Raw genomic sequence first — 26,656 nt, forward strand, 5'->3', positions numbered from 1 at the left:
GAAGATGGTAGATCTATTCAGGAAGTGGAAGAATGACCTGAAAGCAAAGTTTGTCGACAAAGAAAAGACACCAAAATTCATCGGCCGGTACGAGAAGCTCAGAGGTCAATGGGACGCATTTGTGGCCAACAAGACATCGGAGAGGAGTAAGAAGATGTCAGCGATAAAAAAGATAAATTCTGCGAAGAAGGAGCATCACCATCGCACGGGGTCAGGTGGCTACCTCAAAGCCCGACCGTTGTGGGCCAAGGCTGAGAACGACATGCTTGATAAAGGGGTCGAACCAGAGACATTGAACTGGCCAGAACGTTATTGGACTTGGTTCTTCGGGGTTGGCGGAACCTTGGACCCTGTAACAGGGAAGTGCGTTTGGACGAGGGAGCAACTGCGAATACCCCTCACGAAGCTTTAGCACTATATTAACGCAACGCAGGAAGGGAAGTTCGTTCCAGACAGAGAGAAGGACGAGCTCACAATGGCCCTTGGGAATCCTGAGCACCCTGGATGGACATGAGGCACGTCAGGCTCCATTCCGTGGAAGGCTGGGTTTCCGGACGCAGGCGGTTACAAATGCCAAGAGAGGAGGAGGAAGGTAGAGCAAAGTGAACTGCAGGAGCTGCACGCAAGGGTACAGAAGCTAGAGGAACGAGATGCAGTTCGAAGCAAGTGACCTGCCGAAGCTACCCCCAAAGCTATCCCGCCATCTCAGCGGAGAAGCAGCGTGTCTTCCACCGAGTTGCTTCAGCTAGAGCCTGTCTTCACGGCTCCTGCTAGCTACCCCATGGATGCTATCACGGAGTCTCAACATTGCCACCTTATGACGCAATGGCAGAAGTACAAAGTCAAGGCGGCTATCGGCTCTGTTCGACTTCCTGAACCCGGCGCAACTTTTCACTGCCGTCCAATTCTAGAAGGATATGCTAGGGTGACGGTGGCAGAAATAACGGAGGGATTTGAGGAGCTCATGTTTGACCACCCTACCGATGAAGGGGAGCCTCGGCTGGGTTCTGCTTTGAAGACTCCATGCCTATGGCGGAAGGAGCTCATCAACCTTCCGAACTGGATGCCTCCGTCGCCTCCTCCTCCTCCTCTGGTGAGTCATGGCACTCCGCCTCCTCCTTCGCCTACTCCTCTGATGAGTGATCAAGGAACTCCGCCTCCTTCTCCGGCGCGTGGCGGCACTCCACCTCCTCCTCTGCCTGCTCCTCCGGCGAGTGATTAGGGCACTCCGCCTCCTTCTTCGGCGCGTGGAGGCACTCCGCCTCCTTCTCCGCATGCGCTGGCGCACCCGACCAGCCAGCCTCCTCCTTCTCCGCCTTGTCAGCAAGGGCGGAAGAGACCCGCCACCGCTCCGGCTGCTCCGGCGCGTCGCAGTCCTTATCCTCCGCCTCGTAAGCAACTAAAGAAGAAAGCCGCAGCTGCTCGGCCTGCTCCGGCGTCTAGCAGTACAGGCGGGAGGCAATACAGATTCGGTCCATCTCTCAAGACTCCAGAGAAGTTACCATACGAGATGACCAAGAAGGAAAACGAGGAGATCTGTCAAGCCCAAGTGAGGGACTACTTCGCAACGCAAAGAGCTAAGAGACATCCACCTCCGGAGGAGAAGATAGATCCGGTGAAAGCGAAGCGCACTTTGGATGCCCTGCAGCGACCACCATCGTCTCCGCCGCAAACCAACTATGAGCGTATTACTGAAAAGACATATGAGGAAGCGAAGCGGTCGGGAAGTACTTGCAGTGACAAAAGGTTACAAGAACAAAGAACTTGGAAAAAATTCCCAGCTCGGCGAACAAGCGAACCAATCGTGCCCCCCGCTCAAGGTGTCTAGCGATATCGTCGCTAATCATCCGGGGGTCTTGCCCGGTACCAATCCTGGATATTACGACGATGTACATTTTGATATAATGGAGGTGGACGAATTCAAATACGAGTACGGGAAGCCTCTCGTCAAAGATGGAACTACTCTAACAACGATGATGCGAAGATTCCATGATTGGTACATGGAAACCTGCACAAGTTTTGGGACTGCCGCGGGATCTGGGATGGAAATTCCCGAAAGTAAGTACTACTAGCTAGCTAGTTCCACGCATCTCCCGTTGATTCTAGCTACTTTCATCAATGCCATTTATAATGCTTCATTATCAGTTTGATTGACCTCTATTTCTCATAAAGTGCTTGTGGCAGGAACCCGGAAATAATTACTGTGGATACTACATCTGCGAGTTCATCTACAACATGACGGCCAAGAATAGGCGGGGCTACTCTAAAAGACAATATGAAGTGCGTAAGCAAAAATATTCACAAGTTTATTTTATTACCATCATTTCTGTTGAGTTTCATACATATATATGTATTGACCCCTTATTCGAATTAGATGTGGGAGATGCGGAATGAACTCCTACCACAAGATCGCATGCGAGCAATTCAAGAGGAACTGGCTAGATTCTTTCTTGACCGCGTCATCAATAAAGCCGGAGAATACCACCATGCTTGTGGAAGTTGAGTTCATATGTTAGGGTATTGTAAGAGATCTTACACATTTTATATATATATATATATATATATATATATATATATATATATATATATATATATATATATTTGTGTGTGTGTGTGTGTGTGTGTGTGTAGCCAGTACCGTCGGTAAGATATACGAAAACTTGTTGTTCGACCAATCTCTCAGAGAGAAGGAGAGGTCGATCACTTCTCTCTGTATATGTTCATGACGATCTTCTGTACTTAATAGTTTCCTTCATTTGCTTACTAGCTAGCTAGCGTGTCGAGTCCTCTCTATATGTAGCGTCGACCAAGCACGGAGATAAGAGAGGACACTTCTCTCTATTAGTTAGCTAACACAATATATGAAACCCCTAAACTAACCCTACAAAACCCCCCACCCCCCCCCCCCTTTCAGAACAAAAACAAAAAACCCAGCCCCTGAAATGCTGACACGTGGAAGCCTTTTGGTCCCGGTTGGTGGCACCAAACGTTACAAAAGGCCCCCCTGCCTGGGCAAGCGGCAGCGGCCATGTGGAGCCCCATCCGTCCCGGTTCCTGGGCGAACCGGTACTAAAGGGATAGGGCTTTAGTAACGACCCTTTAGTCCCGGTTCGTGAACCGGGAAAAATGGCCCTCACGAACCAGGACGAATGGGTGTTTTTCTACTAGTGCATATGAAACGACATGGCAGTGAGCACATGGCGGACAAGAGAGTATAGATTCAGTGTTCATACCGCGCAAAGTACAATGAACCTGTTTGGGACTGCTCTGCTCCTTAAAATCCAGCTCCGCTCCAGAAAACACAAGGCAAATGGGGTAGCTCCATGATATGCCGCTCCACAAAAAAAAAGAGATTCTGAGGTACAACTCCCAGTTTTTATGAAGCTTGCGAGGGGTTGCTCCAAAAAACTCTAGAAGCTGGAGTTGGGGGAAAATTATCCATTACTGCCATCAGTAAGTGGATACCCCTTCGTTTCCCCCCTCTCATCCAATCAAATAGATCCTTTCCATCAAATTTTCCATTCTTGAAGCTGGAGCTACATGGAAGCCAAACATTCTTTTGGTAGTGCTATAACTTCTGTATGAAACTGTTCCAAAGTGGATTTGGTGGAGTGAAACTGGTTTTGGTGAAGCGAAGCAGCCCAAACAAGTGTAATGTGAATGGGAGCACTTGCATGCTTCACATAATGTAGCAATTGTGGTTCAGGCACTATTAACAGGGTGCTTCATGTACTATAGGAGGTGTGTTGCGCATACTAGGGAACACAAAGTGCATTGCACTGGGAGCACAATTGCAATACATGAGAACACAAGGGCAATACGTGGGGAGCACAGGTGCACTGTAGTGGGGGAGCATATAATGTATTTTGCGGGAAGCACAAGTGCACTACATAAAAAGGGAGCACAAAGCGCACTACTGTCCGTGTTTTCGTGCTTATAGTGTCGTCCGGTGATGATCAATTTGTTTGGAGAGGCAAGCACGCATGGGGTCGAGATGGTGAGACGAAAAAGAGGGGATTTACCCAGGTTCGGGCCCTCTAGGAAGAGGTAAGACCCTAATCCAGCCTCTAGTGTGTCTATTGCTCTGTTGTTCGCCTAAGATCCGAGGGATCACCAGGTGAGCAATGTTTCCCTTTGGTTACAAGCTTTTGGCCTAGCGGCCAAGAGGTTGAAGAGGTGGTTTTAGGTGGGAAAGAACAAGATGTATGATTTTCCCTGATTCTCTCCTCCTCGCCTGGGAGAGTGCCTGCCCTGGCTTATATACTTGTCGAGCTAGGGTTACATGAGTTCGCGCCAGATGAGATCTAATTAAGATGGGTTCCTCACTGCTTGGTTGTTTGGCCCATGCCTCAGCATCACTCTCCTCAAGTATGTGGCCCGGACATTGGAGCACGTCCCCCGGTCTATATCGGGCTTCCAACACGTGGGCTAGGACATTCTTATCTAGATGTGCGACTCAACAACTAAGTGGGAAGCAAAAATGCAGTGTAGTAGGGAGCAAAGAGTGCACTATGCAGGGAGGGAGCACGAGTGCACTACAGAAAGGGAAGCATGATGCAGTACAGAGGGAGAAGAAGTTCAGTACCGAAGGGAGAACACGTTCAGTATACTAGGGAGCACAAATTATGATGAAACAAAAGTTCATTGAAACCTATCAACATAACAGTAGACACGGTTCGCAATTTCCACGATGGATCAATAGATGTTTCATTAAAAAAATCTACAAACAAATTCATAAACAACCCAGCCATCCTTCGTTGTGGGCGGTGGAAATTCCACCAAAACTGTCAAGTTGCAGCAAGTGGCACACATATATTGCCACACTTATCAACACCGGAGGAATTTTGGATAACATTTGCAAAAGGTACCCCAAAGTAGTTTTTTAGGAGTAATCTAGTTATCTTTATTACTCAATATCACCGGGTGAAGTGTGATCTCGCCCCCCCCCCCCCGCCCGCGCGGCCCCCGCGTCGTCCGCTTCGGGCGACTCGGGCGGCGACTAGGGTTTCCCCGTCGCGCCGCCGTTCCCTCACCCTCCCTCCCTCGCTGCCACCTGAGAAAGCCGCCGGATCCGCTCGTGCGGCCGCCAGTGAAGATGGCGGCGAGGCCTCGGTCGCTCCTTTCCTCGAGGAGGACCTCGGATCTGGGGTGGCGGCCCATCTTGGTGAGGCGGCGGCGCCTCTCGGCCGGCGTTCGTTCGCGGGTGTGCTCTGGCCGGCGGCCTCGACCACACGGGTGTTGAGATGGCAGCGGGTGGCGGCGGCAGCGTGGAGGTCTTCCCCCCCTCGTCAGATCTGAAGGTGGCTCCTTTCCCCTGTCTTCCTCGTCCCCGCCGCCTCTCGCCTGCCTCCCTTCGAGCGCCGGTATGATGTGGGTGGGTGACCGGTGGTCTGGTTTTGGGCCGCGGGAAACCGCTGGCCGGCGTGGCCAGCCTCGCAGCAGCGACGTCCCTGACGCCGTCTCCTCCTTGGAGGTGCTGCAGAGGCCCTTCCCCTTTCCACCCCTGCTCCTCCTCCCGGGTGAAAGCCCAAAATCCGGCTTGGATTGGGCGGCGACGGCGCGCTGTGCGTCGTGTTTTTCCTTGGGGACGCCGCCTGGGGAGGGTTGCGTTCAGGTGAGGGGTTCAAGGTTGGAGCTTGGGTGGCTTGGGTGGTCCGGTGACGGCGGTGTCACGAGGTTTGGCATGGCTGTAGGTGTTCGGCTGCCTGGCATTGCTCCTCGGTGGCCTGTCGATTCTCTTGATGTCCCTGCTGCCTTTCTTCAGTAGCTGCACCTGGTGGTTTTCCTGCAGCTCTCAGGCGTTCTAGGTTGTGGCGATGCGGCAGACGCGGAGTGCTCGAATGATCAAGTGGTGATGTGTTGCGGCTGCTCCAGGTCCTGAAGCTGACACGTCCCCTGCTCTAGGGTGAGCGTCTCTCAAGTCCGCCGGGTACGGCGCCTTGCGAGCCATGGCAAGAGGGAAGGGTCCCTCTGCGGCGAGAGAGACGGCGGATGTGTAGTGTCTTCTACCTGGGCGTTTGGTCGGGCTCACTTACCACACTGTTGCAAGCAGGTCCTCGTCCTGCTCGTGTGCCTCATCCCTAGATGGCTGTTTGGCTATAGTCTTCGGCTAGGACAAGCTTCGAGCTTTGTTTTCCTGTATTCTTTTTGTGCTTGTGCGACCCGTTGAGCTGTAAGCCTCCTAGAGTGTCCCCTTGTATCGTTTGGTCGTGGGGGTTTGTGTGTGTATGTATTTCCTGACCGGTTGATGGCTTTGTTAATTCAAAGCCGGGCTCTCCGCGAGCCTTCGTTCTAAAAAAATATCACCGGGTACAATAGAGGTCATTGTGGAATCCAGCTGCCCCAAATGGCGACCATTAAGTAAAATAAACGGAATGACGAGCTAGATTATGAGCATGGCAATTTGACAACCTTCCTTCATGAACAAATCAAACTTTGAGGAAGTCATTTTTGTGGTGATGAAACTGGCAAATCAGCAGCTAATGCAAGGGCGTCGCGGCATGCAAAAGCCTGCAAAGTAGCAGGGTCTGCAATACGTGGGCATGTGAGCAGAGATGATCCAATATACTTGCCTATCGCTCTCCAACAGTAATCAAAAACCACACCTCGGTTCTCCGATGCTAGAAAAACATCATCAACATTTATTCTCACCATATTCTCTGGAGGGATCCAACTGGGTGCACTTGGGTGGGGCTGCCAGGAACCTACCGAGGGTTGCGTTGATGTTTGAACTAGACGGATCAGACAAGAAGTTGCTAATGCAGCTTTGCACAACACATGGGGTCTGAAAGATGTCCTCATGAATCACTTTCCGACGTGCTGCCCAAATTGCTCACATAGCTACCACGGTTTGATAATCTGAGCATGTGATAATGACTCCATTAGGGAAAAATCGCTCTTTCGCTCCACATTGACCGAGAGGTTCTTGGCAAGATCGCCGTGTAAGGGATCCAACATGACAAAAGTAGTCAAGTAAGGAGGAATGGCGCTAATTATCTTCATCGACATGACAAAAGTAGCATGCGGCAGAAGTGGCCATACTGTGATTTTAATTTATTTATTTTAGTGGGGAAGAAGAGGGATTGGGCGCAATGTCGGCCTGGCCCATTAAATGATGTCCGACTTGTCCAGGGCTCAGCCCACCTTGCCTATATATATGTTCTGTCGCTGCTGTTCCTGATTGGTATACGCAGCGGATTGCTCCATAAAAAAGAAAACGCAGTGGAGCCTGAGCCGCCACTTCCGCCGCATCATCACGGTCGCCGTCGTCTCGCCTGCAAGTATGCGCGCCCCGTCCTAATCATCTTCCCTTCTTCTCCTCGTCCCTGTCCGTAGCTCAGCCATGGCGTCTCTTATCTGCGTACATAACTAGGGCTACCCTCCCTCTAGGCTAGGACGAGGGTTAGGATTTAGCCTGGCGGAAGTTGCTGAGTATCGTCGATGAGAAGTTATGGACTCCTTAGGCGACTTGCTTCTGGATACCCTGATCTGAAACCAAGATTACTAATACCCTAGTAGAACACCATGTAGTCCCACTTAATTGTGTCTATGTATATATTCTCATCCACTATAGAACACTATGTAATTCCAAAAAAAAAAAAAACCTGGACCTGTATTTAATTCCCTTTATTTCTACTCTGCTTGCAACTTATTTTGCTGAGACCTTCGGCGCTGAGTTTTAAGGTTTAGGCCGTTGGCCCTCTTAGAAATAGGATTTGCATCTTAGCTATAAGTAACACTTATACTGCATGTTGATCCAGTGTTACCAATAAGTTGATCTGTACGTGCTAATCCAGTGTCTCTCTCCCTCTGTGCTTAGCGCTTTATATCTTTACTTCGGTTATTGTGTTGTCTAGTTCATTGTTCTAATGCGTGTGTTTTATTTTATCGTGTTGCAGAGGAGCTGCAGTTATTTGCAAGAGCAAGGCCTGCTATATCTGTGCCTCTGCCATGTCTGACGGTTTCCGGTGCTGGGCAGACCTCCCGGACGGACTGCTGGACTCTATCATTGCTCGGCTGGGCGCTTCCCGTGATCTTTTTGCCTTCGAAGCCACCTGCCGCTCTTGGCGTGCCGCGTTTTCTTCATGTCCAGCAGGCTTCCCACCTCTCCTTCTCCAGCCTGATGTCTCTTTGTGCTCTTCTCGTTCTCCCACCTTCAGAAAGAGCCTGGTGCCCACACGCCCATGTCAGGTCACTGATATAGCCAACCGAGACACCACTCGCCAGTGCTTTGAGATTCCCATATTTTGGATTCCGCGTGGAAAGAAAGCCCTGCCAAGTCCTCTAGAAAACTTTTGCTTCATTGGGGCTTCCTACGGTCATGTTATTTTTTTCAACAATAAATCATGTGTACTTTTTGATGTGTTCACAGGTGTGACTACCTCGTCTCCACAACTACCGGTATTGGGAGTCGGTGGCCCCATCTATGGTGCGCTCACTGCTCCTCTAGGATCAGCGAACTCATATCTCATTATTGAAGCCGGGTCACAAAACCTGTTTTGGCGTGTTGGTAGCCAATCTTGGGTGGCACATTCTCTTCGTCATGGAGCACTCAAGCAAATCGTGGTATTCCAAGGGCAAGTCTTTGGCATGGATTCTGATCGTAGGCTCTTCAAAGTGCACCTGACACCCAAGATAAGCATACAAGAACTTCCAGTTACTGAGTCAATCATGATCGCTAAATGGCATCTTTCCGACGCATTGCTGGTGGCATGTGGCGATATGCTTCTCTTGGTGGCCATGCAGGGAAATACTTTACTAACCTTTGAGGTGTTCCAACTTGACCTATCGACTGAGCCTGCATTATGGCTGAAGGTGGAGAGGTTATTGCATTGGGCGATATTCATCAGCCATGACAAGAGAAGTCAGGCATTGTCTTGCATGAACCCAAATAAATGGGGAGGACGGAGCAATTGCATATACTTCTATGACCGATGGTCTAAACGTTGGATCGCTTTTGAGTTGGGCATGCCGGGGCACATATATGGGTATGTTACCGGTGACTGTGACAGAAGGGTGCAACCCATGTGGTTTTTCCCCAGCATGCTCTCTCTGCACCGCTGATGATGAAGAACGTGTTGTATTCCTGATATATCTTAATTGGAGCAGATTCTGTAATTCGAAGGATGTGTAAGAATCTCTCAACCTTTTGTAACTGTGGTCGATCTATATTAAGATGTTGGCTATGAACCTCCTGCTTCTGCATCCATTGCACTGGTGTTCATCCTGTGCTATTTTCATGGACGTGCATGTAGTGAATCATTTTTCTGTGCTAAGTTGGTGTTTACCTTTGAGACAACTTGTGTTTTCTCAACCAAGTAGTAGATCTTCCATGCGAGTTGCTCTTCCAATAAGCCTGCTACTATCTGTAGGGATGCTATGTACTCCCTCCGTTCCAAAATAGATGTCAAGTCAAATAACTATTGTTGTGACACAACACTACAATCAGCATACTTTACTGATTATCCGCCATCACCTCTGTTTCCACTTGCTGTCTGTCGCCTCTGTTTCCACTTGCCGTCTGCCAGGTATACATAAATATACACCCTTCCTAGCTTGCCCTATCGAATCATGCCTTTTCTCCCTGTCCGACCCTGTACTTCCATGGCTTCTCTGAACTCACCAGTGCAAGAACCCTTAGGTGGGTTTGAAAGAGAAACATTACACAACCGCAGAACACCAAGCACCAAGCAGAAACATCATACAAGGTGTGTTGATCAGAAAGGCAAGACTTGGGATCACAGATGGAGATTGATCCGATTAGGCCAGACCACCCCTTACACATGCTGTCCAACTAAATCGTTGGCTACAGCAACAGAGACAAGTCATCTGTTCAGATATCTTCCGTCTGAATTCTTCGTGCCGTGCTTGAACAATTCACTGTGTATCTCCACTTTGTTCGCAACAACTTTGATATTTCTTCTTTGATCACATGCATTCATTTTGTTCCTTCCATTCTAACACATAAGTACTTAAGTGCAACCCGAATGCATTTGTCCACACCGTGTTTCACCTGTGCTAGTACAACATCAGTAGGCAATTAGTCTGAGTTCATGGAGTGTTTAAAGGTTTAGGCTGCAGTCGAGCCTGGAGGAGGCTGTTTCAGAAGTACTATTGCATTTGGTTACTATTGTTATGCAGGTCACATTAGCAGCAACGTTAGATGTATGCGATGCAAATGCAATGTTAGATTTTTTTGTTACAGCTAGCATATCAGGATTTTGTGTTGGTCACTCTATTAGGTTTTTGTATTCTAGTCCATTCTACTTATACATGCCTTTTACGGTTTTACCTCACGGAGGGTCTACTGGACTCTATCATTGCTCGACTGGCCCTGATCTCATTCTTTGATCTTGTTGCCTTTTTTGCTACCTGTCACGAAGGAGTACTGTTATGCTCACACTCTGACAGCTCCACCTACATCGCCCAACTCACATATCCTTGTCACCACTCTGTCCTCCCTATTTGTTTGGCCCCTTGGAAGTGACACTTGGCATGAACACAAGCTTCCTCATGGATGAATACAACAGATGGTACAATTCAACGATTTTTTCATTGCCATGGACTGAGATAGGATGATCTAAACTTTGCGGTTGGACCCTCGAATGGGCCCGCACGAGATAGCAACCGAGTGGTGCAGCGACATGGGCCCTTTCCTAAAAGCGGCACCATCCCACCGTTAGATCTAAAAGTGACACCATCCCGCCATTCATCCCATGTCATCGTGCCATATAAAATGCTTCCTTCCTTCTCCTCCTTACACCCTAACCCTAACCGATCCTCCTCCTCCGCCACCGCCGCCCCTCCTCCATGGCTGCCCACTTCTATACCTAGTCCATGTCTCACCATATATCGCTCCTACGACTACATTGAATGTGGCACTACATCATCACCTCCACAAGGTCTGCTCTCCCCTCCCCTTCCTCCTTTCTTCCTCTCCCTCTCTCTCACGCATGTGAACGCATTTAAACCCTAGTTATTGTGTTATCCAGGTTCATCATATGGCGTGGGTGTGTGTTCTGATTAGAATTTCCGCTTGGTTGGTCTCATCACAAGAGCTCGGATCACGCTGGTAATAGGGTAAGTAAGATGTGTTACTGTCACTAACCAATCGAGTTGATGAGCTAATCCGAGAACAGACAAATTTAGTTGGTTTAACCTTGTCAATTTCAGTGGAGTGAAAACTACAAAAAAATCAGCTTTGATTTAATTTGAGTCTGGTGTAAATTGAAACAAGACTCGTCACAACGTAAATAAAAAGGTCCAGTCCATTATTGGGTATTTGGATATACATTTCTACCACTTCATCTGGGACTGGAAATCCCGCCGCCTGTAGTCAGGTGTGACCAATGGACTTTTCAGCTAACTGTATGTTTTTCTGCAACACTACTAAACTAGCGGGAGACAAATCGGGAACAATTAAATCAACGTAGGGTGCCCATGGGCTGCAAGTAGGAGATAAAATATGCACCATAGTAGAGGAGCTCCCTCGTTGACATGATTTAAGCTGCAACTATCTGCCATATATTAACGGTTTTACCATCAATGACGGGTTTTACAATTTGGTGAGGAACATGAGCACTTGAACATAGGATAAGATAATAGTAATAGTTTCATTTTGGTAATAATTTATGAAAATAGTGGTCTGGAATTGGAAAGAAGCATCAAACATAAATAAATATTCCATTGTCCCAATATTGGGTTGTATTTCCATATTGGTTGTGCATTGTTGTCACTTATGGCGCATTGTCTGTTTTTAAAGGCAATAGGATCCATCACCATTTTACTCATGTTCCGAAGATAAGTATAGGTTCCACAAAGAAGTTTTAACTACCGTGACAGATTTGACAAAAGTTTCCTTTTTCACATGTTATTATCTATTTATCTTGCCCCGAACACAAGAATACCACAGTCACAAAAAAATGTTTTGAATGTAGAAGATGCAATCATGGATAAGTCTCAAGTTTTAACTGGAGGGCCTGAGACATTCGCGAAAAGCAAGTCTTTTATTGTTGAATTTTATATTCTTATATTAAACATGAGAACCCACCAAAGTGTACTCTGAAAACATTATTTGTCAATACTTATGTATAACAAGTTTATTGATATACATATATTATTCATTAAATCTGATCAAGTTATTATGCTTATACATGGTTATAGCATGCTATTTTTCTGACTTTTTTTTCCTTGAATTGTTTTATTTTTGCAGAGTGTTTCATCATGCAAACGCACAGCAAACCGTGTGTCTCCTCACTTGCCACTTTATCTGGACTCCAAGAGTGGGCAGACCTCCCAGATGGTTTGTTGCACACTATTCTTCCTCTCTTAGGCTCTGTATGTGATCTTCTTGCCTTTTCTGCAACATGCCGCTCTTGGCGTGTTGCATTCTTGTCATACCCATCCAAATCTACCCTCTGCACCCTGGTCCCCCCTCTCCTCATCCAAACCAACATCCGTGTTGATGCTCCTCATGTTCCATCTAACGATATTCATTGCAAGTTGTGCACCTGTAAGGTCATTGACCCATCCAACCAAAACATCACTCTTCGCTGCCAGATTGATGAAGAAATTCTACAAAAGATGTATTGTGTTGGCCCTTCCTATGGTAATCTCATCTTCTTTTGCTCCCGTGGATATTGTCTTGTTGTTGACCCTTTCAGTGGTTCCAAAGTTTCACCCCCACGTCTTCCAATCAGTGGTTGTGAGCGGGTTAGTCCTACCAAAATACATGCTCAACATTCAGAGATTGCGGAGTTATACTTCTTCGGTGTTCTAATAGCTCCCATTACATCACCCAATTCACATCTCCTTGTGGGCACTCGATTCTCTCTATTTGATTGGCCAGTTGGAAGCAACTCTTGGTCAGAACTCAAACTTCCTTCTGGTGCACAGATAACTCAAATCGTGGAATTCAAGGGTCAGTTTATTGCCATGGATTATCATAGAAGGATCTACTCTTTCGAGTTAGCGCCCCAGCTTGGCCTACAAGAGATAATAACTGAGTGGTCTCCCCACTCGATCAGAACCCCATACCAAACATCATGGCTAGTGGTTTGTGGTGACATGCTCCTCATGTTCATCACGGTTGACCATTGGAGCAGACGTATTAAGGATGGTGGTATTTTGAAAAAGGTTTGTACACTTCACCTCGACATGTCAAGCAAACCTGCAAAATGGGTTGTCAAGAAAAAAATGGGCAGCTGGGCAGTCTTTGCAGGATGTGATACGAAGAACATGCCATTATCTAATATGAACCCAGAACGATGGGGACGGAGGAGCAATTCATTGTATTACGCCGAGAGTTCTCCACCTTGGAGAGTACACGAGCTGGACAGCGCACATGATCCTTGGGACGCTTCCATGAGGCAGTGCGTAATATATTGGGGCCACTACATGAAGCCCCTCTGGGTGTATCCAAGCATGCTCTATTCAGATGGGGCCAGTGATCATCGTGTGGAACGATAGCTTTTGTTATCCTTTTGCAACCTGGATAGATCAGGGTAACGAATGTTCATGGTGGAGGTGGTATTAGTTAGTGCTCAGAGCTTGTTAGCTACACTCAAGCCTTCAAAAGTGTGTTTTGTAAGTGTTGTTTAATGTTGCTCTAGATGGATGTGTGAGCCGTTTAGCTACTTATAGCTTCTTCTTGTCTTGCAACAACTGCTAAGTTTTAAGGTTCCTTGGTATTCATGCATGTGTTTGATCTATTGCATTTCGCCATACAAGATGTGCTTTGATCATCTGTTAGAACCTTTGAGATGTGATATTATTATTTCTTTCGTAGTTCAATGCTCTAGTTGGTAATGCACTCCTTCGTTGCCGATTGATACCAGTGGTTTTTGTTCTACTTGTTTGTTCACAACTTCATGCAAAAGAATGCAACTGCATGATGTGGTTGCGATTATCTGTGAGGCTCGGTTATAACTAACTGCTAAGTTAGGTCACATTTTTGACCTCAAGGAAGGTAACTGTAATTTCTGAAGTCAAACGCCAATGGAAGCAAACCATTAGAGGCATGATACCTTGTTCCTTCATTCTGTTGAACAATAAAGATGCCTCTCTTAAGAAATTGAGCGAAGTAGCATGAATGAGTAGGGGGAACTTGTAGATGGTAGAAAAGTAATCTTCTTTCAATCGCCTACACAAGGTGGAAGAAACTGACAAGCTTTTCCATACAAGTTAAGCATGTTAGTGTATATTTCACGTCGATGGCTAGCCTATAGACGATGTTCAGCACTGAACCAGAAAACTGAAGCTAATGACAATGGTATCAAGTCTCAGCAGAAGTGTAAAAAAAATAAGAACAACAATTGCACACTTCCAGCTCCCATAATGTTATGTGTTTTATTAATATTTTATCATTATGTTTTCCTATGTTTAAGGTCCGAGGATTGTTAGATGATATAATTTGACCGTACTTATATACTTTTTGTTAGCTGCCTAGCCGAGTATAGCAGTAAGTCATGACACGTAACGAACCCGGCTCTCGACTGGGATCGTACGAGCGGAATTGCAAAGGAGAACGGGATGAGAACGAGACTTGTAGAGAAATTAGACGGGAAGAGAGAACGGAGGGATGAGAGGAACAAGGCAACACAGAATTCATGCCTCACTGCGGATCTAGATTTGGTGATAAATACACACAGGCACTCGACACTGGATTGGGCCCACACATAGCTCCAGTAGACACCCAGGCCCAAGAGTAACGCTACACCTACGTAACGGCTTCTACGTAACTTACGTACGATCCGACGTGGCCGTTTTATATTGGGCCTTAGTTGGGGCGCAGGCCCATCCTGAAAATCCGGGGGGGGGGGGGGGGGGGGGGGCAGTTTAATTAGCAATCAAAGGATTTACATAAGTTTTTGCAAAACATTACGTAGGTGTAGCATTTTTGCAGGCCCAAGGCCCTGCCAAATTAGTTACTCCACTCTCCACTACACACATCAGGGTGCAGGTGTGACATGACATCGTTTTTCCTGAAAGTTTACTCTATCAAAGAGGAAGGGTTGCTTAGCTAGATCTGACTCGAGCATCGCCTTGATAAAAATTATTGGCGCGGCAGTGTCAGTTTAAACTTCACCATGGAAGCACCCATGTATGATGTTCTCTGCCTCCTGAAATTTCCGTGGGAGCAATTTCGTCATCTGAGTATACACGGCAGCAAAATGCCTCGCGGAACTTACAGCACGAAGATGAGTGTCAAGTATGATAATTGCCACACACTACTTCTCTGTTATGCCCTTTGATCAATTGTTTGAGAGAATAAATGCGCCCTTTATCAAAAAAATACCCTTTGATCAACCATTTGGATATAAAAAATGACACGCCTCCTCAATTTTGCGGCACTTGCATAATGCATCAGCCATCTCGGCTACGCCCTCTTATCAGAATTCAGAAACGATGCCGGTTCCTTTGGTTGCCGCAACTTTCTACTGGCCATATTGGATAATCAAAGTAACTGTTGAAGAATTTTCAGGGCTGGCCAACATATATGTACGTACTAAACAGCAGTGAGTAAAAATGTATAGAATGAGAGAGATAAAAGAAAAATATGAAAATGAGTTTGATCTTTGAAGCAGTGATGTTTACTGTACAAAAACGCTCACATCACACCTCCATAAGTTTAGGTCCAAAAATTATTTACTTGTAGAATTATTTTTTCCTTTGGTGGGTAAGCGTAATGGCAAGAGAGGAGAGAGATGAGACCAAGTGATTTCTTTCTTGGGCGCCGCTGCATTGTAGAGAGAACGTTCGTTCCCTGCAATTTTCCTTTTTTTTAACGGAGAGAAGAGAGATTGGGCTCATTGACGGCCCAGCCCATCGAAAGATTTCCGATAAGCCACCCACCTATATCTTCGGTCGCCGTCGCCCTTTAGTACACAAAGCGGAGTTGGAGGCCCTCGCCATCACCGCCGCCGCGTCGTCAGGTATGCACGCACGCTACGTAGCTCGGCCAAATCCTATTCCCTTCTTCTCCCCGTCCTCCACGGCGTCGCTTATCTGGCTACCCTCCTGCCTGCAAGAACCCTAGGCTAGGAGTAGTCACTAGTTAGTAGTCTGCGTGCTGACTGGCTGCTGGACGATCGCCTGGTCTGAAATAGAAGAGATTTTTTTTAGGGGAACCCAAGAGATTAGCAATAGCCTAGTCCCTCTTAATCATGTCGATATTTCCTCATGTGGTAGAACATTGTGTAATTCCACTTGTTTATGATCTGATTGAGAGAATTGCACGGTCTGATGGCGAGAATTGCACGGTCTGATGGCGAGAATTGCACTTAGTTCCGACAATTGGTTAAGCTTTAGGCTATAGTCAGTCTCAGAACATATGTTTATCAATATTTCGCATGCAATGACATATGTAGTTTGTGCCGATCCAGTGTTATCGACATCTTGCATTCTTGCTGGTTGGTTTATTGCGCCACTAGAATTCTGTATGTTCTAATCTACCGCGTCTTTTTGCTTATATCTGCAACTCACTACATTCTTCTAATATATGTTTTGTTTTTCAATGTGTTGCAGAGGTGGACCTACAATTATCTGAAAGATAAAGCGTTGCTATACACTGAGCCATGTCCAACAGATTCCGATGCTGGGCAGACCTTCCGAGTGACCTGCTGGACTCTATCATTTCTCGGCTCCGCTCCTTCCACGATCTTCTTGCCTTTCAAGCCACTTGCCGCTCTTGGCATGCCACATTTTTGTCATGCCCATTCAAATATACCTTGGCAGCATTGTTCCCACCTCTACTTCTCGAACCTGCTGACTCTTCGCGCTCTCCTCATCCTCACTCGGTTCGGAATTTCCTAGTGCCGACACGCCCATGCCGTGTCATTGATATAGCCAACCAAGACACCACCTACCAGGGTTTTGGTGTTCCCATAGTTTGGACTTCTCATGGGAAGAATGCCCTGCCGAGTTCTCAGGAAAAGTTTTGCTTTAGTGGGGCTTCCTATGGTCATCTTATTTTTTTCTAGCAATAAATCATGTGTAGTTTTTGATGTGTTCACGGGGTTTACTGCCTCATCTCCACAACTGCCTTTCTCGGTGGGCGCTGAGTTCATCTATGGCGCGCTCACTGCTCCTCTAGCATCAGCAATTTCATGTCTCATTATCGAAGACGGATCAACAAATCTATTTTGGCATGTTGGTAGCCACTCTTGGGTGGCACATTCTCTTTATCATGGACCAATCAAGCAAGTTGTGGTATTTAAAGGGCAAGTCTTTGGTATGGATTCTGATCGTAGACTCTTCAAAGTACACTTGGCACCCCAGATAAGAATACAAGAACTGCCGGTTCTAGAGTCAAAAATGATCAGTAGACAACATCTTTCTGATGCATGGCTGGTGGCGTGTGGCGATATGCTTCTCTTGGTCGGCTTCCATAGATATGTTGTAACACCGGCGAGAACCTTCGAAGTCTTCCGCCTTGACGTATCGACTGAGCCTGCATTATGGCTGAAGGTGGAGAAGTTAGAGAATTGGGCAATATTCATCAGCAAGGATAAGAGAAGCCAGGCATTGTCTTGCATGAACCCAGAAAAATGGGGAGGGAGGAGCAACTGCATATACTGCTATGACTGCAAGTCTAAACGTTGGATCACACTTGGGTTGGGCAAGCCACCACAGGGAGATGGCTCCAATTTCAGTCAAAATGTGTTCGTTTTCATGGACTGCGAAAGCATCCTGCAACCAATGTGGGTTGTCCCCAGCATGTTCTCTCTACATCGGTGATGGTAAAGATCATGATGCATTGTTGCTAAATTTTATTTGGAGCAGATTTTTATTGCAAGGATGTGTTTATATCTCCAACTTTGGTAGTCATTGATCATCAAATCTCATTACTTGGGAAGGAACAAATTATGTTGGCCTTGAGGGATGTTTGATTTATGCATCATGATGGCTTTGAACTCGATTTCTTGCCTCCTGGTTCTTCATTTATTGTAACCAGTGACGGAGAACCCGGTAGGGCAAGGGTTGGCAGCCCCCCTACCATGATTTGTCCGGTTCAGGCGGGGTGCAAGGCGGTGCATCGGCGCGGTGGCATTGCCGGTGGCGAGTGACAAAAGCCCACCCTACCTCAACTTCTGTGCATCCTCCGCCACTGATTGTAACGTTTCATCATGTGCTATTTTCGTTAATGCACATGTAGTGAATCATTTTCTATGAGCCACACATTAGTTATGCCCAAGGCCAAGTGTGTTATCTCCCATCATGTGTTGATTTTTGAATTCATATTGTTGTTTCCCCTCTAGCTCTGCAAGATAATATTCTGTTGTGTTTTCGTTTTATGTAAACGGAAATGGGGATGCCTTGTTTGAGCAATGTTGCTTTATCTTTGTAACAGATTTTTATCTCAACAAATAGTAGATCAAGCGACCACGCTTGTTTACCTTTGAGGCAGCTTGTTGTGATTTCAGTAATCGAATTGCAGTTTTAGTTTGAAATAGCTTGTTGGTAGTGAATAAAGCTTTCGCAGAAGTACTGCTGGTTTCTTGTTTTTGTTTCTTCTTGGACTGCTGCAACTGAGCTGAAGTCTATGTATCGTGGATGAGGAGATGCAGGGCTGGTTATTATTTGTAGGTTCTGTATTATTCATTCATGTATCGCAAGCAAGAGCATTAGAAGGGAGAGAGGGATTTGATGGAATAGTTGTTGTATTGCTTGAGCCTCGTGGGCATATATATAGGAGTACAATCATCTACTTGGAGTACAAGACAAGCCAGAACAAATCCTAGTCTATCTTGTCTTTCCTAATAAACATTATACTCAACATCCCCCCGCAGTCACAACGGTAGCGACGCAGACGGTGAGACTGGAGAAGAATCTGAAGGCAAGCCGACGGACACCCCCCCCCCCCACAGTCGTAACGGTCGACGCATCGCGGAATCGTGGCTGGAGTGGCAACCGATGAGGTTGCTCAAGCAAGGTGGTAGCCCTTTGTGCCGTTTGTCGAGGTAGTCGACAGCGTGTGTGGTGGAGCCGCGGTCGAGGTAGCCGTGCGAAGAATGCCGGGGTCGATGTCGAGTCGGGGTGACCGGTGTCGAGGAAGTCGCCGTGGAGCCGCGGGCGCAAGGGGGCGCTGAGTTAGCATAGGCGCAGTGGTGTCGAAGTAGGGGTGCGTCGGGAAGAAAATGTTGTTGACGACGCGTCGCGGCGGGTTTGCCAAGCCCGGGGACACATCATGGACGAAGGCCCGCACCGGTCTTGCCAGCACCGGGCATGCGTAGACAGACGAAGACGAAGTTGATGAAGCGCCGACCAGGCTTGCCAGGCCCGAGGACACGTCATGGATGAAGGCAAGCATCAGTGTTGCCAGCAACGGGCATGCGTAGATGAGGGACCTACACGAGCTGTACGCCATGTCGGAGCAGTCGGAGGGGCCAGCAGAGAAGAACTCGACGACGATTGCGGCGTCCATCCGCGCGGGGCCAACGTCACCAACGGTGGTCGGAGTAGACGAAGTGGTCGGGGTAGATGACGGCGACGCTGGTGACGGGCTGATGCTTGGACGAAGACGAAGGGGGTGGACGGGCGGCGGCGGCAGCTACGAAGGTAGCGGCGGCGGTGGCCAAAGAAGAGCGGTGGTGGCGGCCTGACGGCAGCAGCGGCGACTAGGTTAGGAGTGCGGCGGAGGTGCTCGAAGTAGGCGAAGAAACCTGACAGCCCGACGAAGACTGGCGAGGATGGTGGCATTCCCGCGCCAAGGGGGACGGCGCAGCGCATACCACGGGAGGACGACGTGCGGTGACGGCGGAGTGGACCGCGGGCCGTGGCGCTACAGCCCGAAGGGGCGACGCAGCGGCGGCGGGCGGGTCGGGGCGACGGCGGGAAGACCTCGAGGCGGCGGCAGGGACCGCGGGCCGCAACGCTGCAGCCCGAAGGGGCAACGCACCGGCGGTTCGCGAGTCGGTGCAATCGCGGAGATGGCCTCGGGGCGGTGGCGGGGACCGCGTATCGCGGCACTACGGCCCGAAGGGGCGACATAGTGGCGATGCACGAGTCGATGCAGCCGCGAGGTGAACCATGGGGCGGCGGCGCTGCGGCCCGACGGGGCGACACAGCGGCAGCCCGATGCTCGATCAGCCGAGAGGCGCGCGGTACTCGAGACGATCTTCACGGGACCTGCAAAGGCGCGCGTAACCGACAGGCTAGGTCGGTGCGTGGTGTAGATGAGGCGGATCGCGAGGGCGAGCGGGTGATCAAGCCGATCGCGCGCGAGGTCGGGGACGCCGCTCGGTGGAGGCGGGGTGGCGGCAGAGTCCGCGATGAGGGCGACGACGATGGACAGCGTGGGACGTCGGGCGGACGAGCTTGTCAGCACCGACACCCGGGCTGCCAAAGCAGCGCCGGCGCCTGGGCAGCAAGGCCCGAGCGACCAACGGAGCAGTGGCGCCCGAGTTGAGGCAGCCGACGAGCCTGACGTAGCCGTCCCGATGCAGCCGAGGATGAGGCCGGCGAGGTAGATGATACGTCCATTTTGCATCATGATTTTATATCGATATTTATTACATTATGGGCTGTTATTACACATTATGTCACAATACTTATGCCTATTCTCTCTTATTTTATAAGGTTTACATGAAGAGGGAGAATGCCGACAGCTGGAATTCTGGGCTAGAAAAGGAGCAAATATTAGAGTCCTATTCTGCACAACTCCAAAAGTCCTGAAACTTCACGGAGGCACGTTTTGGAATATATATAAAATACTGGCAAAAGAATCAATCAGAGGGGGCCCACACCCTGGCCACGAGGGTGGGGGCGGGCCCTACCCCCCTGGGCGCGCCCCCTGTCTCGTGGGCCCCCTGGCAGGCCTCCGGTGCCCATCTTCTGCTATATGAAGTCTTTCGTCCTAGAAAAAATAAGAGGCAAGCTTTTGGGATGAAGCACCACCGCCACGAGGCGGAACCTAGAGAACCCAATCTAGGGCTCCGGCAGAGCTGTTCTGCCGGGGAAACATCCCTCCGGGAGGGGGAAATCATCACCATCGTCATCACCACCGATCCTCTCATCGGGAGGGGGTCAATCTCCATCAACATCTTCACCAACACCATCTACTCTAAAACCCTAGTTCATCTCTTGTATCCAATCTTTGTCTCAAAACCTCATATTGGTACCTGTGGGTTGCTAGCAATATTGATTACTCCTTTTAGTTGATGCTAGTTGGTTTATTTGGTGGAAGATCATATGTTCAGATCCTTTATGCATATTAATACCGCTCTAATTATGAACATGAATATGATTTGTGATTAGTTACGTTTGTTCCTGAGGACATGGGAGAAGTCTTGCTATAAGTAATCATGTGAATTTGGTATTCGTTCGATATTTTGATGAGATGTATGTTGTCTCTCCTCTATTGATGTTATGTGAACGTTGAATACATGACACTTCACCATTATTTGGGCCTATAGAAAGGCATTGGGAAGTAATAAGTAGATTATGGGTTGCTAGAGTGACAGAAGCTTAAACCCTATTTTATGCGTTGCTTCGTAAGGGGCTGATTTGGACCCACATGTTTCATGCTATGGTTAGGTTTACCTTAATACTTCTTTTGTAGTTGCAGATGCTTGCAATAGGGGTTAATCATAAGTCGGATGCTTGTCCATGAAAGGGCAGAACCCAAGCACCGGTCCACCCACATATCAAATTATCAAAGTAACGAACGCGAATCATATGAGCGTGATGAAAACTAGCTTGATGATAATTCCCATGTGTCCTCGGGAGCGCTTTCCTTCATATAATTAAGAGTTTGTCCTAGCTTGCCTTTGCTACAAAAAGAATTGGGCCACCTTGCTGCACCTTGTTTATTTTTATTACTTGTTACCCGTTACAAATTACCTTATCACGAAACTATCTGTTACTGATAATTTCAGTGCTTGCAGAGAATACCTTACTGAAAACCGTTTGTCAGTTCCTTTTGCTCCTCGTTGGGTTCGACACTCTTACTTATCGAGAGGACTATGATAGATCCCCTATACTTGTGGGTCATCAAGACTCTTTTCTGGCGCCGTTGCTGGGGAGTGAAGCGCCTTTCGTAGGTGGAATTTGGTAAGGAAAAATTTATATAGTGTGCTGAAATTTACTGTCACTTGTTACTATGGAAAGTAATCCTTTGAGGGGCTTGTTCGGGGTATCTTCACCCCGACCAGTAGAACAAAGAGTTGCTCCTCAACCTACTGAACCTACTGAAAATGTTTACTTTGAAATTCCTTCGGGTATGATAGAGAAACTGCTAGCTAATCCTTTTACAGGAGATGGAACATTGCATCCCGATTTGCACCTAATCTATGTGGATAAAGTTTGTGGATTATTTAAGCTTGCATGTATGCCCGAGGATGTTATCAAGAATAAGGTATTCCTTTTATCTTTGAAGGGAAAGGCATTGACATGGTTTAGGCTATGTGATGATATGGGATCATGGAACTACAACCGATTGAAATTGGAATTTCATCAGAAATTTTATCCTATGCATCTGGTTCATCGTGATCGTAGTGATATATATAATTTTTGGCCTCGCGAAGGAGAAAGCATCGCTCAAGCTTGGGGGAGGCATAAGTCAATGTTATATTCATGCTCCAATCATGAGCTCTCAAGAGAAATTATTATTCAAAAATTTTATGCTCGGCTTTCTCTCAATAATCACTCCATGCTCGATACTTCTTGTACTGATTCTTTTATGATGAAGACTATTGAATTGAAATGGGATCTATTGGAAAGAATTAAACGTAACTCTGAATATTGAGACCTCGACGAAGGTAAGGAGTCAGGTATAACACCTAAGTTTTATTGTGTTAAATCTTTTATGGATACCGATGTTTTCCGTGAATTTAGCACTAAATATGGACTTCACTCTGAGATAGTAGCTTCTTTTTGTGAATCCTTTGCTACTCATGTTGATCTGCCTAAGGAGAAGGTGGTTTAAATATCATCCTCCCATTGAAGTAAAAGTAGTTGAACATATTAAAGTTGGGAAAAGACTATCACTTATAATGTTGATCCTTTTGTTCCTATCACTTATATTGAGAAACCACCTTTCCCTGTTAGAATAAAGGATCATGCTAAAGCTTCAACTATGGTTCGTAAGACTAATACTAGAACACCTACACCCCCTGAGCAAATTAAAGTTGAACCTAGTATTGCTATGGTTAAAGATCTCTTGGCCGATAATATTGATGGGCATGTTATTTACTTCTGTGATGAAGCTGCTAGAATTGCTAGACCCGATACTAAGGGTAAACATAGACCTGTTGTTGGCATGCATGTTGTTTCTGTTAAAATAGGAGATCATTGCTATCATGGCTTATGTGATATGGGTGCTAGTGCAAGTGCAATACCTCATTCCTTATACAAAGAAATTATGCATGATATTGCACCTGCTGAGATAGAAGATATTGATGTTACAATTAAGCTTGCAAATAGAGATACTATTTCACCAGTTGGGATTGTTAGAGATGTTGAAGTCTTGTGTGGGAAAGTTAAATATCCTACTGATTTTCTTGTTCTTGGCTCCCCACAAGATGACTTTTGTCCCATTATATTCGGTAGTCCCTTCTTGAATACTATTAATGCTAAGATAGATTGTGAAAAGGATATTGTTACTATTGGTTTAGGGGATATGTCTCATGAGTTTAATTTTGCTAAATTTCGTAGACAACCCCATGATAAAGAATTGCCTAGTAAAGATGAAATTATTGGTCTTACTTCAATTGCCATGCCTCCTAATGATCCTTTAGAGCAATATTTGCCAGACCATGAAAATGATATGTTTATGAATGAAAGAAGGGAAATAGATGAAGTATTCTTTAAACAAGGACCTATCTTAAAACACAAGTTGCCAGTTGAAATTCTAGGGGATCCTCCTCCACCCAATGGTGATCCTGTGTTTGAGCTTAAACCATTACCTGATACTCTTAAATATGCTTATCTTGATGAAAAGAAGATATATCCTGTTATTATTAGTGCTAACCTTTCAGAGCAAGAAGAAGAGAAATTATTGGAAACTCTGAAGAAGCACCGTGCTGCTATTGGATATACTCTTGATGATCTTAAGGGCATTAGTCCCACTATACCAGCACAAAATAAAATTGGAGAAAGACGCTAAACCGGTTGTGGATCACCAACGAAGGTTAAATCCTAAGATGAAAGAAGTGGTAAGAAAAGAAATACTAAAGCTTCTGGAGGCAGGTATAATTTATCCTGTTGCTGATAGTCAGTGGGTAAGTCATGTCCATTGTGTCCCTAAGAAGGGAGGCATTATTGTTGTTCCTAATGATAAAGATGAATTGATCCCACAAAGAATTGTTACAGGTTATAGAATGGTAATTGATTTCCGCAAACTAAATAAAGCTACTAAAAAGGATCATTACCCTTTACCTTTTATTGATCAAATGCTAGAAAGATTATCCAAACATACACATTTTTGCTTTCTAGATGGTTATTCCGGTTTCTCTCAAATACCTGTGTCAAAAGAGGATCAAGAAAAGACCACTTTTACTTGCCCTTTCGGTACCTTTGCTTATAGACGTATGCCTTTTGGTTTATGCAATGCACCTGCTACCTTTCAAAGATGTATGACTGCTATATTCTCTGACTTTTGTGAAAAGATTGTTGAGGTTTTCATGGATGATTTCTCCGTATATGGAACTTCTTTTGATGATTTCTTAAGCAACCTTGATCGAGTTTTGTAGAGATGTGATGAAACTAATCTTTTCTTGAATTGGGAGAAGTGCCACTTCCTGGTTAATGAAGGTATTGTCTTGGGGCATAAACTTTTTGAAAGAGGTATTGAAGTTGATAAAGCTAAAGTTGATGCTATCGAAAATATGTCGTGTCCTAAGGACATTAAAGTTATTAGAAGTTTCCTTGGTCATGCCGGTTTTTATAGGGGGTTCATTAAAGACTTCTCAAAAATTTCTAGGCCTCTGACTAATCTCTTACAAAAAGATGTTCCTTTTGTCTTTGATGATGATTGTGTAGAAGCATTTGAAATACACAAGAAAGCTTTGATTTCTGCAACTATTGTTCAGCCACCTGATTGGAATTTACCCTTTGAAATTATGTGTGATGCTAGTGATTATGTTGTAGGTATTGTTCTAGGACAAAGAGTTGATAAGAAATTAAATGTTATCCAATATGCTAGTAAAACTCTAGACAGCGCCCATAGAAATTATGCTACTACTGAAAAAGAATTTTTAGCAGTTGTATTCACTTGTGATAAGTTCAGACCTTATATTGTTAATTCTAAAGTAACTATTCACACCGATCATGCTGCTACTAAATATCTTATGGAAAATAAATATGCTAAACCTAGACTTATTAGATGGGTTCTCTTGCTACAAGAATTTGATTTGCATATTATTGACAAAAAGGGAGTTGAGAACCCCGTTGCAGACAACTTGTCTAGGTTAGAGAATGTTCTTGATGACCGACTACCTATTGATGATAGCTTTCCTGATGAACAATTAGCTGTCATAAATGCTTCTTGTACTGCTCCATGGTATGTTGATTATGCTAATTACATTGCTGCTAAATTTATACCACCTAGTTTCACATACCAGCAAAAGAAAAGGTTTTTCTATGATTTAAGACATTACTTCTGGGATGACCCACACCTTTATAAAGAAGGAGTAGATGGTGTTATTAGACGTTGTGTACCTGAGCATGAACAGGAACAGATCCTATGCAAGTGTCACTCTGAGGCTTATGGAGGACACCATGCTGGAGATAGAACTGCGCATAAGGTATTGCAATCCGCTTTTTATTGGCCTACTCTTTTCAAAGATGCCCGTAAGTTTGTCTTGTCTTGTGATGAATGTCAAAGAATTGGTAATATTAGTAGACGTCAAGAAATGCCTATGAACTATTCACTCGTAATTGAACCATTTGACGTTTGGGGCTTTGATTATATGGGACCTTTTCCTTCCTCTAACGGGTATACACATATTTTGGTTGCTGTTGATTATGTTACTAAGTGGGTAGAAGCTATTCCAACTAGTAGTGTTGATCATAACACCTCTATTAAGATGCTTAAAAAATTTATTTTTCCGAGGTTTGGAGTCCCTAAATATTTAATGACTGATGGTGGTTCACATTTTATTCATGGTGCTTTTCGTAAAATGCTTGCTAAGTATGATGTTAATCATAGAGTTGCATCTCCATATCACCCACAGTCTAGTGGTCAAGTAGAACTTAGTAATAGAGAGCTCAAATTAATTTTGCAAAAGACTGTTAATAGATCTAGAAAGAATTGGTCCAAGAAAATTGATGATGCATTATGGGCCTATAGAACTGCATATAGAAATCCTATGGGTATGTCTCCGTATAAAATGGTCTATGGAAAAACATGTCACTTACCTCTCGAACTAGAACATAAGGCATATTGGGCCATTAAAGAGCTCAACTATGATTTCAAACTTGCTGGTGAGAATAGGCTATTTGACATTAGCTCACTTGATGAGTGGAGAACCCAAGCCTATGAGAATGCCAAACTGTTTAAAGAAAAAGTTAAAAGACGACATGACAAAAGGAGACAAAAGCGTGAGTTTAATGTAGGTGATTATGTTTTGCTATACAACTCTCGTTTAAGATTTTTTGTAGGAAAACTCCTCTCTAAATGGGAAGGTCCTTACATTATCGAGGAGGTCTATCGTTCCGG

At 46.0% G+C, this 26,656-nt stretch overlaps 1 protein-coding gene across 1 annotated transcript; it reads left to right on the forward strand.

The window, feature by feature from the left end:
• Window positions 1-7,198: 7,198 nt before the first annotated feature.
• On the forward strand, window positions 7,199-9,377 carry LOC123083430 (uncharacterized). The gene is made up of 2 exons (XM_044505478.1): window positions 7,199-7,280; window positions 7,899-9,377. Exon 2 carries the CDS (start codon window positions 7,951-7,953, stop codon window positions 9,061-9,063), a length of 1,113 nt encoding a protein of 370 aa, XP_044361413.1. The 5' UTR covers window positions 7,199-7,280; window positions 7,899-7,950; the 3' UTR covers window positions 9,064-9,377.
• The last annotated feature ends 17,279 nt before the right edge of the window (window positions 9,378-26,656 follow it).

Source organism: Triticum aestivum, chromosome 4A (genome assembly GCF_018294505.1).
Source record: "Triticum aestivum cultivar Chinese Spring chromosome 4A, IWGSC CS RefSeq v2.1, whole genome shotgun sequence".
In the NCBI taxonomy this organism is placed as follows: Eukaryota; Viridiplantae; Streptophyta; class Magnoliopsida; order Poales; family Poaceae; genus Triticum; species Triticum aestivum.

Excerpts from the sequence above, each read along its gene's own strand:
- LOC123083430 (XM_044505478.1), top strand. The coding sequence starts at position 7,951 with ATGTCTGACGGTTTCCGGTGCTGGGCAGACCTCCCGGACGGACTGCTG.